Below are 12,500 nucleotides of genomic sequence, written 5' to 3'. Positions count from 1 at the left end.
CCACAGCTCGCGTGCGCTCAGGTGGGTGGAGTAGCGGTAATAGAGGTGTGTTCATGACAATGAGCAGGTCAAGTGCCTTCAGGTGTGCTGTAAGATTCTGGGCTGGAAATAGCAATAACGTTTCAGACACACCCCACAGTGCCACCGCCAGCGCCCACGTTTTGCTAAGACAGGTTTTTACGTGATTAAAATATAGTCCTCTTACTCTTTCTGTCTCTTCAGAGGAGCTTCCTTGTCTTAGTCCTTCAGTTTCCCTGACTACTGTTTTTCTAACAAACCTTTGATCCGAGGGGAATTCACCCGATGATATTGAATGTTGTTTATTTAAAATAGGTAGAAATATTCCTCCTACACTCATAATAATGACAGAAGGCCAGATTCAGACTTGTGCAGATCTCAAGTCTGAATATGGTTGAGAATGATATTGGTGGGTATGAGGTAGCATGTAAAATGACCCTGCATAGCACATGGGGGGGGGGGGGGGGGGGCAGTAGGTTGCATCAGCACATGCTGCCACTTGAGCTGCACAAACGTACATCCAAAGCATGCCGAGAAAAAGAAACACACAAACTTAAATACACACATACACAAACACTTAAATACACACATACACACACAAACACAAACACTTAAATACACACATACACACACAAACACAAACACTTAAATACACACACACACACACACACACACACACACACACACGAGCATTCTTGTGCATGCTTGTATACACATGTACACAGACACACACAATAATTGGGGGGCACACACACACACACACACACACACACACACACACACACACACAAATACAATCGGTCCTTATGCCTCATATGTAAATACACTACTTTCTTATCTGCCTCTGACACACACACACACACACACACACCCGTGTTACACTGCAAGCTGTGTCCCTGCACCAAAATCCCAGTCACCTGACTTCCAGTGTCAGCTGCTGCACCTCTGCCTCTCACTGTGGCTGTCAGGAAACCACACCAACAGGCACATGTGTGCTGGCCGCGGAGAGAGAGAGAGTGTGTGTGTGTGTGTGTATGTGGGGGTGGGGGGGAGGGTCATGGGTGGGCTCAGAGGGGGGCAAGCAAAGGTCCTGTTTCTTTAACCTTTAACCTCTTTTAACCTTAGAAACACGCAAACTTAACCTACCACCGTAATTCATCAGTGTAGCTATATGTTTGTCTGCATGCACCAACTGCTGTGCGTGGTGATGTGCTTTCCCCTTGGTCCCCTTCGCTCAGACAAGAGCACTGCCACCACTAAAGCCATGTGACCACTAAAACCATGTGCAAAGACCATTTTGCTAATTTGGTGTTACCGCAAAGTGCATCTGCCATGACCAACACAAACTTTGTACCAATATAGGCGAAGCAGTAAATGGGAGCGTTCAGAAGGTTGGTAAAGGGAGTGGGACAATCTTCCATGTCTGGAGATTTAAATAGTTATAGGATAGATAGATAGATAGATAGATTGATAGATAGATAGATAGATAACTAGATAGATGAGAAAGGATATGTATAGATAGATAAACATTTGGAGGTTAATAAGTATGGGTTAGAAGGTTCGTTAGATACAATGTTGTAAGGTTGGGGAGTTCAGTGGAGTGGGTAGAGAGCTGGTTGGTTGAGTGGTTGAGAGTGGCAGTTGGTTGGTTAACTGGATGAGAATTTTTGATTCCAAGAAACAATAACAAATGTGGAAGAATTTGCCACTCTCCCGTTCACATCAATACACCCCAACGCCCGTCTCCTCTGCTTAGTCTGCTTAGTCTGCTTAGTCTGCTTCTGTGGTCCAATCCATGAGGAGGATGGATGTCTGTCTGTCTGTCTGTCTGTCTGTCTGTCTGTCGAGGGCAGGCTTGAGTACCTCTACATACAGTAGTCTAACCCACTAGTGTCTCTGGGTCACCACTGGATATTGATTTTCAACGGCCTGGAGTGACCAAGACATGGGATGGATTTTTGTCAGATTGTTTGGTTGATAACCAAACCATCGCCTTGCTGTGGCTGATACTGTGCTGCTCCCCGGGGCCTGGCGTCAACAACTGCCGTGTGTGTGTGTGTGTGTGTGTGTGTGTGTGTGTGTATGCAGTACTGTAAAACTGCATTTTGTTTAAACCAAAGTATTAAAATCAAACCAACAATTATGTAATTATTGTTTTGACTACACAACATTTTGTGATACGGATGATTAGATAGTATGAAACACAGTCATATTTACAGCACTTGGGTCTGGAAGCTTGAGTTGAACAACGGGAAAGGAACAATGTCCTCTGGGGGAATTATTACATTCCTAATTAGGGTTTAGGTTCATGCTCAAACAGGCAGCATTACGCACAGCTCAAGGACCTGTAGGCTAGGCAAAATCACAAACATACTCACATTCCTAACAAATCCAAAGACGCCTCAATAAATGTCCACATTTTACCTCAAGGACTATTTTTCTTTTTACCATACAGCTGTAAGCTTTACATCTGAAAGCTTGTTCAGTACTGTACTGTATTATACCATATGATACAATATTAAACAATGAGCCTGGGTCTCAAATCTGTGTGAAGAGCTGAGATGTGAACTTTGTTGGAGATCAAGCTGATCAGGTCAAGGGTTCCCAGACTTCTTGGTTTGCGCCCTCCTTAGGCATTTCAGAGCAGAGTGGACGTAATTTGACTGGACCAAATAATAGTTTTTGTGTCTGCCTTCTTTCCCGCTCCAATTTGCTCCAGTACCGCACAAGCTCAGGGAATGATCCAACCAAAATATTGTGCAGATATTCCAATGAATCCTGCATGGAAAGGTGTTTAGTCGGTTACATGATAAAGGGTACCTTGGGATAATTCCATATGTAATTGGGAGGCAGGTAGCCTAGAGGTTAGAGAGACCGGCCAGCAACCGGTAGGTCGCTGGTTTGATCCCTCCCCAGGAGGGAGCCGAATGTGAGCTGGAGGGTGGCTGGCATCATATCTAAGGTGTCTACACTGCATGTGTGCCCTTGAGCAAGGCACTTAACACCTAACTGCTCCAGGGGCACTGAAGATGGCTGACCCTGTGCCCAGAGCACTGAGCTCTGTTCTCCCTGGGGGGGGTGATTATTCAGCTGTTATTAGAAACAAAGCCAAAACCTTAGGCTTGCCAAAATCAACAGTTTGGATCATCATTAAAAAGAAAAAGAAACACTGGTGACTTCAGCAATTGTTAATGGGCTGATAGGCCAAGGCAGACTTCTACAGTGGATGACCAAAGAATGCTCATCATAGTTGGGCTGGTGACGTATTCTGTGGATGGTATTCTCTGACACATTCACGCTCACAAGAGTGTTCTTGATCTGTTGTTATGGCTTTTTTCTTACTTATGGTGAGCATCCCCCCCCCCCCACACACACAGAAAAACGTCTGTTGCGCTAGTGTTTACCCCCTGCACCCCTGCCAAGTCGGTACCCACCCCAGCAAGTAGCAAGCTGAGGCCAAGCTGTGCTGCAGTGCCCAGAGGGGGCTCCTGTGCCAGCCAAATCCAGTGCCCCGCTCCAGTCAGCCAGCCAGCGCCATAGTAAGGTGCCCTGTCTTGCTCCAGCTGTGGTGCCAGCTGCAGGCTGCGCAATCACACATACCAACTTTCAAGCCCATAAGGGAGTGTGTGTGTGTGTGTGTGTGTGTGTGTGTGTGCGTGTGGAGATGAGGGGGGAGACAAAGGGAGAGGGCTTAGCTCAACATCCTGTGACCCAGCTGCCACCAGTCGGGTGGTCGAAGAGACACAAACTCACAGATGTAGTCACAGACAAGCGCAGTGCAAACAAACATTTGAGACAGAGAGAGAGACAGACAGACAGACGTCTCTATTTTCAGCCGTTGCACCGGATGCAAGTCCAAATGCAGGCATAAGGGAAATTTGTGTCAACGGTAACAGGTAAACTGACCACTCTGGAGCACTGCCTCGTCTGCGCTCAGGTGGGTGGAGCAGCAGTAATAGAGGCGTGTTCATGACAACGAGCAGGTCAAGTGCCATCAGTTGCACTGAAAAATTCTGGCATTGGGAATAGCAATAATATTTCAGACACGCCCCCCTAGCGCCCCAGCATTTGTACCAAGACTGTTTTTTATGCTAAAAAATAGCCCATAGACTCAAATTAAGAGGCCCCAATTTCCTACATTTTGCCTCAGTGAAATCCTCTATGTCTCATCTATTCATTATTTCTTGCCACGCTTCGTGAGGTTTTGAGGCCAAGGTACAGTATGACCCCAAATGACAGTCCGGAATGTGAAACCAACTGTAGCCCAGACCCTCCTCATTGTGTTTGGGTTTGCATTGGTCCCTCTGCTCTTATTTACTTACACAGGACTGCAACCGCTCACCTTGGTCACAGTTATACCCAATCCCAAGCTTTTGGAGATCTGAGAGTATCTAACAGGTGTCAGCAATATAGTAGTAGCTCCGCCTTGCCCTCTGATAGGCTTGGTGGAATTTACAACACATCGGTTACGCCTATCCAATCCAAACTCTCCGATCTCCTAACACTGCATCCCTGATTTGAGAACAGCGAGGAGAGGAAAACCACGGTGGATGTGGTGGTACTAGTCTAACACTGTGTCAGTGCCTATCTACTGTACAGATCTCCAGTTAGTTTTATTTGTTGTACTCCGTGCTGATGAAGGCTTGATGCCGAAACTGGTCCAGTGACCGCTGAAATGCTTCAAATCCATAATTTATTTTTCAATATTTGAGAGTGCTGGTCATGTTATTTACTTCTTACAGTGGTTGTATTTGTTTCCTCCTCACGTTATGAAGCTTTGTTTGAGGGGTTGGAAAATCTGATACTACTGTACATACGTACATGTAGATCTGTTTACCTTACACCAAGGGACAAGCTGCATGCCTCTGTTAGACTGACCAGGGTGAGTGTGTTTATACCTGCCGTTTTCAGCCCACTACAGACACACTGTTGTGTGTAAGTGCCTGGCGCACAGACGCCCTTGACTGCGGGGAGACACTCCAGGAATCCGGTGTCAGTTTACTGCTGCAGTCTGGGATAGGGAGACTCGGTGGGACGATGAGACTCAGTCCCAAGGCCTCCTCTCGCAGAGCATGTGGGTTAAAGCTGTGGAATGAAGGACATTGCAAGTTTCCTATATCCAAAGATGATATTACCATCAATTCCAATACATAGTACATAGAGATTACTGTAAAATCCCCGATGCATCTGGTTATGTATTGAGTGATAGGGGTTCCAAAACAGCATAACCCCAAACGGCATGACTCCAATTATGGATAAATGTGATGGTGGACAGTGGGCAACTGGTGAGCAGAGAGCAAATTCACTCTATCCCCAAAGGTGTGGCCAGGCAAACTGGTTCGTTCCATTGCTGCCTATAATGTGAAGAAGTTACATATTTCTAAGTTTGGTGCACTATAAGAGTGGTGTCTGAACCTAACCGTATCTATCTGTTCGGACTTTGGCTGCACATGAATGAAATGTATTGCCCAGCTTGGAGTATGTGAAATTGGGTTAGAATAGGAACTTTAGATCCTGGCTTGAAAAAGACATACCATAGCCTGCTTACCTACCATTAGTAAACCCATATTGAGACCTCCAAATTGTATATGAAGAACATTGTGTGATTTCTATTGACATTGACAGAAACCCAAGAAATCTCTCAAAGCAGGATATAATCCTTGAGGCAGGAAGCCCGTTCTCCTGCCTCTCTCTCAAACATGTTACTGTGCAATCATCATCATCGCCAACCCTCCTTAATTCTATTGTTGATGATGATGATGATAGGAATGATCATCATCATTCTCATCAACATACTTAGTCACTGCTGTTGGCCGGAACAGCCTTCTGTGGCTGACCTGCTTCCTCTGAGATGTTGTAAGCCGATCCGGCCTTTCCGGACGGGGAGGAGGGTCCCATTAGTGCCAAGGCACCCACGGGAGACGGGAATAACACACCCCCATCCCACGGCATCATAACATTCCTCATGAAACATTCACAGCCCATGAAGCCAGTGGAAACGGCAGCCTCCCATTGGTGGAGCCCCAATCGGCCCAGAACTGGAGACCGAGCGCCATTGGTGGGGTGGAGCCAGAGTGATCCGAGGAGGCGGGGGATAGTGGGTGGGGGGGGGGGATTGGATCGATTGGGACTCGTCCTCAGCTCTGAGCTGAAGCAAGGACAAATGATGGTAAATTGTAATGGTCGAGTACTGTACTTTCATGAAGTGGTGTCACTGGTTACATCAGCTTTATCAAAGACACATTGTACAGTATAGGTTTAGTGGCTTGCTCGTGTGTGTCACTTCAATGAGGTCCAAAGAGTCCCTTTTTGCAGCAAAAGTTTGATAATTATGTTTTGAAATATGAGCATCACTGTACACTGGGAAACAAGCCTGGGCCAAAGCCAGCTGGCTGCAACCCCTTTCTATCAGTCCTTCCCCTCCCTGCCTGCCCAAATACATACAAGGACACACTGCTCCTTCAGGACAGCAATATAAAATGCTCTAAGAAATTATTTGGATTTAGTTTTTCAAAAACAATAAAAACAAAAAATACTAAATGAACCAAATATGCTTTTTTTTTTTTTGCAAGAGCAGATCTTTTGTACAAAATTACATTTTTCACATCTACCTCCACGTATGCATATTCAGCTTTTTTAACCAGCTTTTAAGGGATAGTGTTTTAAACTTCTTTATTTTGCGGTGTCCCATGTCGAGAAAACATTATGGCTGTTCGAGACGTTATCATGGATATGAACAGAAAAATAAACAAAAACATATCAGTCACCGCGAACTTCTGAGGTAAGTCATCTTGGATTGAGTTGGTACCTCGAACACAACTGCATGATAACAAGAACAACGGGTTCCCTTTATTAAAGCCTCGGACCAAAATTAGGCAAAAAGGCGGATGCAGACAATACTTATTTTTCACATGGTTTGACAAAACTGGCATCCACATACATGTCGCAAGTAGAATCATCCACACACACGTTGTAGTAGAAACATGGTGGTCTCTCACCACAGGTATGGAACGCCCATGGTTGCTCTGCGGAAACCTCCATGACGGCAAAGTGAGACGCGGAGAGAGCTTTACTGAGGTGGACAGAACACGCCACGACACACTACACACTTTAAGAGTCACTTTCCTTAATAGTGAAAACAAACCAACAACAACGTAAAAGGATGACTGTTGATTACATATGTAATGTTACACTTTACATTAAGGCACCGTCTTAACAGGGTTTGTAGCGGTTTTATAATGTGTCATAAACACTTAGAACTGTATAGACCCTATATTCTAACATCACTTTGCATGTTATGACCATTGCATTAGTGCTTGCCAAAACTTACTGCGCTACTACTTTCAATACGTCCTAAATGCAGTTACAAATTGAGGTAATTCCCAACTGAAAGAATGGAAAGTTTAGACTTGTATGGTACAGTTTTCACGGTAGAAATAGTGATTATTTCAGTGTTTTGATATTTGTTTTAAATCATCATATATACATCAAGTGATAATTAAGTGTTACTTATTTTGTATTTACCTTCGTCTGTTCATACAGTGTCAGATTGGGCCCCTAAATTGGATTCTTGGGGTACCAGTTGGACTTATACCAGTTGGACTTTTCCATTCAGGCACTGTGGCCCCCCCCCAAGTTGACCACTGTGTCCTACCAACTGCATACAGATTTTTAAATATGGTGGCACAGGTGATGAAATTGGGCAAAGAAAATGTAGGGCCAGGTTGCACCTTCTGGAAGTAACAGAAAGAGAGACAACAGCCCTTCACTGGCATCTGATAAACTGAGGTTAAATCGGTCACCTTAAGTGACGACATAATTATTTGACATGGCTACGTATTTAACGGGCCACCATAGAGCATGCCATACTGCAAACATTTAGAATGTGCACCTATACGGCACAATAATAACAGCCATCTATTGGCTCAAATTAGCAAATTGGCAAGCAATAAAACAATGATCACACAAATAACAACTATCTATATTGATCTATAAATGTTTATTGTTTAACTACTTATAAACCCTTTATAAATCCTTTATAAGGGTACCTCAATGTCAAAGCTCTTGACTGTGGGACGCTGTATATTCTTGTTGGAACTGTTACTGTATAAAACCTGCTCATGTCAACTGGCATAAATAAAAGGAATGGCGTTGTAAAAAAATAATTAAAAATAAATCAGAATAATAATTGTAATAACAATAATAATAATAATAATAAAAAATGTGACTTGTTTTTAAGTTACTAAATTCAAATATACACTGCGACTCCTTTAGTATATACACATATGTACAGATTTCTTGTTTCTTTTTTTTGATGAAATACCTTGAATGGTGTTACTGTGAATGTGGACTCTCCAAATACCTATCCTTTGTCTGAGGGTTGGGGTCAAACTGGGCAGCGAGACTTGGGAGCCTTAGGGGGCTCATAGAAAGGCACTTGCTACCAACACAAATACTGCAGACATCCTTAAACAGAGCTTTCAGTCAAGAAAACCCAGAGACAGCAGAAAAAAGTAGAAGGCCACGTAGTAGGCACTGAGATTTACCCCCTGGAGGCCACGCGCTTGGTAAGGCTGGCGCGGGACGCTCTCAGACGGACAGGCGGGCACGCCAGGGCCAGAGAAAGGAGCAGGTTGGCGTGGTAACCTCAGCTGCCACTGTCAGAGTCCCCAAAATCCTCCCCTCCTTTCCCAGTATTTGCCGCGCCAAAGAGGCCCGCCCGCTGCCCGCCCGCCCGCAATTAAACAGAACCACAATCATCTGTAAACAAAAAATGTCTTTATACATGTTGACTCTTTTTTCCTCCATTTGGACTTTTTCAACTTCGCTTTTTTAAACAGAACAATAAAAAAAAAAAAAAAAAAAAACTTGTTAGAAAGTAATACAATTCTGCTTCATCTGAACATAAAATTAAACTAAAAATACGAATGTCAACGAAAGCCAAAAAAGTCCTCTTCGCTTCGGCATTCAGCCTCAAAAAAACATATCTTACAGATGACAGCAATAACAAAAAAACAAAATTTAAACCAAGAACTGTTTCTTTGAACTCAGAAGCCGCCTTCCAACTCCAGATCCACACAGCTCTCATTGGGGTTACGGAGCGAGTTCATTCATACACAATGATCTTTGAGGTCTTGGCCTGCCAGGGCAGCGTTGACATTTTTCCAGCGGTTGTCTTTGGGGCTGTAGGTGGTCCGGTGAGGCGCTTTGAGGGGCGAGCTGTGCAAGGTGCAGATCACCTCCCCTTTGGACCGCACCGCAGCCTTCGAGTACTTACAGACGGTGCCCGTCTCCACTCCTCCGTCCCCCTCATCCCTCTCCAACTCCATCTCTCCCTCCGTCTCCACCTCCTCCTCAGCTCCGCCACACGTCCTGTAGGGGGAGCCCATGAGCTTCTTGAGCTCCTGCTGGGCCTCCCGGTTGTTGTATTTGAGCTGTTGTTGTTGTTGTTGTTGTTGTTGTTGTTGGCGTCCACCCACAGGCCGCAGAGGTTCCCACTGGTTGTTGACGCTCTCGTCGGCTCGGGCGCGCGCCCCCCTCTCACGCTCTTTTCTCCGCTTGCGCGTCCACCACACGCACACGATGATGCAGAACAGCCAGAGCACGCAGAAGACCACGCACACGATGGGCACCAGGTAGTCTACGCCACCGCCCAGACGGTAAGAGAGGGAGGGAGCGAGGAAAAAAGAAGGGGGGGGGGTGATGGGAGGAGAGTGGGAGAAAAGAGAGACGAGATTAAGATCATCATTGAGTACATTATCATACATTAAACAATAATTCAAATCATCATCATCTTTCAAGCGGAAGAACTCAGTTTGTGTAGACAGAGCATAACCTCGATATTTAGATGGGTCTACCATCAATTCCCTCATCTCAGTAATAATGACATTTAGTACATGGATGCAATGTACATTAATAACACCAAATATGCAGACAGTATATCAGCAAGTGTGTGACTGAGTTGCCCCTTTAAGGGAACACAGAGCTTTCAAGTCAGTCTTCCCTGAGATATAACGTGTGCGCATCACTGGGCATCACTGGGCTGTCAACGTTGTTTACGACGTCTGCCTTAAAAATCAATTGGCTCCAATCGATCAGTCATGGTGCTTTTCCACTAAAGACCACGTCCCCTGTTTTTATTGGTATGATGTGTTTCCGCCATCCAGGGTTTCTTAGCAACACAAGCTAAGGGTTTTTGTGTTTGTAGGTGCAGCATTTATTTCGTTTGGAAATGTACACGAAAACGAGCATAAATTGATCAGTTAGCCAGCCAGAAGAGCCAGTCACTTTTCCCATGAAACAAAATGGGTGCTTACCCACAGCTTACCAAACTTAACATGTACTTATAAACCTGACTCCAAACCACAGTAACTAACGGTTTATATCACGTTTTCATGCTTTTGTAACATATCAAGTAGCAGTTCCATAGACTAGTCCAGCCAAATAATGTGAGGGTGCAGTTCATGTTGCACGCCTACCCCAAACCCTGCCCTAAGTCCCAAAATTTCCCCCAAATTTCCTCAAGGCCTAGGGTCAGGGGTCGGTCCACTGAAGCCATGGCCCTGGACTTTTTTTTGGGCCGGTCCTCAGAGATGGAAACACAGAAGTCTGAGACTAGGCCGCGTCAAAAGTGACAGTGGAAATCCACCTTCACTGCCTTGAATATCAGGGAGTACACAGCTGCTGAATCAGGAAATAGAGAAGGCTGACAACCGAACCCTGGGGGACAGCCTGGGCATTTACTCACCCACTGAGGCGGGTGCGACCTGTGTTTCCACTTTGACCTCGATGACGGCCAGCATGACTGTGCTGTTGTGGCGCTTGGAGAGCGTGCTGACGATGGTACCGGCTGTCTCCTGGATCAGACTGTGGTCCGTCTGCTCCTCCGGCTGAAATGACTGGGGAAAGGGAAGGGGGAAGACAAAGTGAGGCAAGTGTGCAAGAGAGAAGCAAAGAACAGTGTGTATGTGTGTGTGTGTGTGTGTGTGTGTGTGTCAGGGGCTTGTGGTGTGAGGAGGAAAGAGAGGCAGTGCATCGACATTTTGAAAATGTCTCACAAAATAACTTAGTTTTTTTTCATGTAAGAAGCAAGAATAAAACTGTATTGTTTCTGCCCTTCCGAGAGCTCTTGCCCCCAGATAGCGATAGGTGATGAGGTATGAAGGGGCAATGCCAAAATTCACATTGAAAGTCATGTGATAGGAGGCAGTGCCTTTACTTTGCTGTGATTGAACAACTGCTCTAAAACCCATACCCCCCATTTTGGTTAATCATATACCCCTCACCTAAAAACCCCATTCATTCAAATCCTCCGACGGCCAGCTGACTGGGTAATTTATGATGAAAGGTAAATAAACCACCTGGATAAACAAAGCTCGTCAGAATGTCAACATTAGAGAGTTATCAAAGAGGCTACCTTGTGCTAAAACCGCACTGCATTATGGTAGTGTGGAAGAGAAGTGAGTCTTAACCCTCCATCTGTCAACTCCAGATAAATAAAATGGCTTTGGAGTGTCAGAGATGCATGCATGTAATAAGCTGATGAATGAAAATAGAGTACGTAAAACGGATTAGAACTGTTGAGATGAACGAGGTTGAGGGCCGCCTTCGGCAGGACAACATTTTGTGGAACCTTCTGATGGAAATAAATTATTCTTATCATTTATTTTTATTTTTTTAATTATTATTACAAATGCACCGATCTAATACTGAGCATCGGTATTGGGGCTGATATTGGCTTAAAAAGGCTGGATCGGGACTCATAGGTGGGGAATGTGATTTACCAATCCAATGCCATGACGCAAACTGTTAACAGTAAAAACCTGTCAAACACGTGTCTTCAACTGACGGGTGGCTGACTGCTGCATAGCCGAGAGGGGTGACGACAACAACAACCATGTCTGCAGTCTGAAACCACTCCACACTTGAGACAGACAGTCCAGTAAAACTGGTATCTGCCAAACGTGCATGCCTTCGGTGGCAGTAGCATTTCACATTTAGACAAGTGTACAGTAAACATTTAGTCCCCCACGAATCATGTGGCGCCTCTAGAATATGAAAATAAAACACTGAAGAATAGATGATGGGTACATTTGAAATGTCTTACCCTCTGATCTATCACCCAGTCTAAAGCAGTATACAAAGCATTTACATGTTCATGTCGTACCAACCTGTATGTTCATCGGTTTGATAGTTCCTGTCACACTTGATCACTCACCATCACTGGGTGTGGTGAAAACGTTAAAAATAGTTGGCCTGATTAGCTTGTTTCCCAACAGTCTAAATCATATACGTGTGACAGATGACATTTTACATTTACATTTTAGACATTTAGTAGATGCCTTTATCCAAAGCGACTGACAACTGAAGGCATAAGAGAGCCATCAATGTCTAGTGTTGATTCTAGGCTTTTGCCACTAGTTATCTTCAAGGATGGTCAGGTTAGAAAAATGTATTGTGGACAGATGAGAAAAATATGACCA

The 12,500-nt window shown here is 44.8% G+C and overlaps 1 protein-coding gene across 3 annotated transcripts in view; it reads right to left on the bottom strand.

Annotated features, from left to right (window-relative positions):
- Nucleotides 1-6,703: 6,703 nt before the first annotated feature.
- Nucleotides 6,704-12,500, bottom strand: part of jag2b (jagged canonical Notch ligand 2b) — a 51,184-nt gene continuing 45,387 nt past the window's right edge. For all 3 annotated transcript variants that reach the window (XM_083689482.1, XM_083689483.1, XM_083689484.1), the window contains 2 exons: nucleotides 10,766-10,916; nucleotides 6,704-9,658 (listed from right to left, as the gene is read on the bottom strand). In XM_083689482.1, the coding sequence (XP_083545608.1) occupies nucleotides 9,129-9,658; nucleotides 10,766-10,916 (681 nt within the window). In that variant the 3' untranslated portion in view covers nucleotides 6,704-9,128. The remainder of the gene's footprint in view (nucleotides 9,659-10,765; nucleotides 10,917-12,500) is intronic.

Source organism: Argentina silus, assembly GCF_951799395.1.
Source record: "Argentina silus genome assembly, chromosome: 17".
Lineage (NCBI taxonomy): Eukaryota > Metazoa > Chordata > Actinopteri > Argentiniformes > Argentinidae > Argentina > Argentina silus.
The sequence above is the reverse complement of the archived record's forward strand: the minus strand, read 5'-3'. Positions and strand labels throughout refer to the sequence as shown.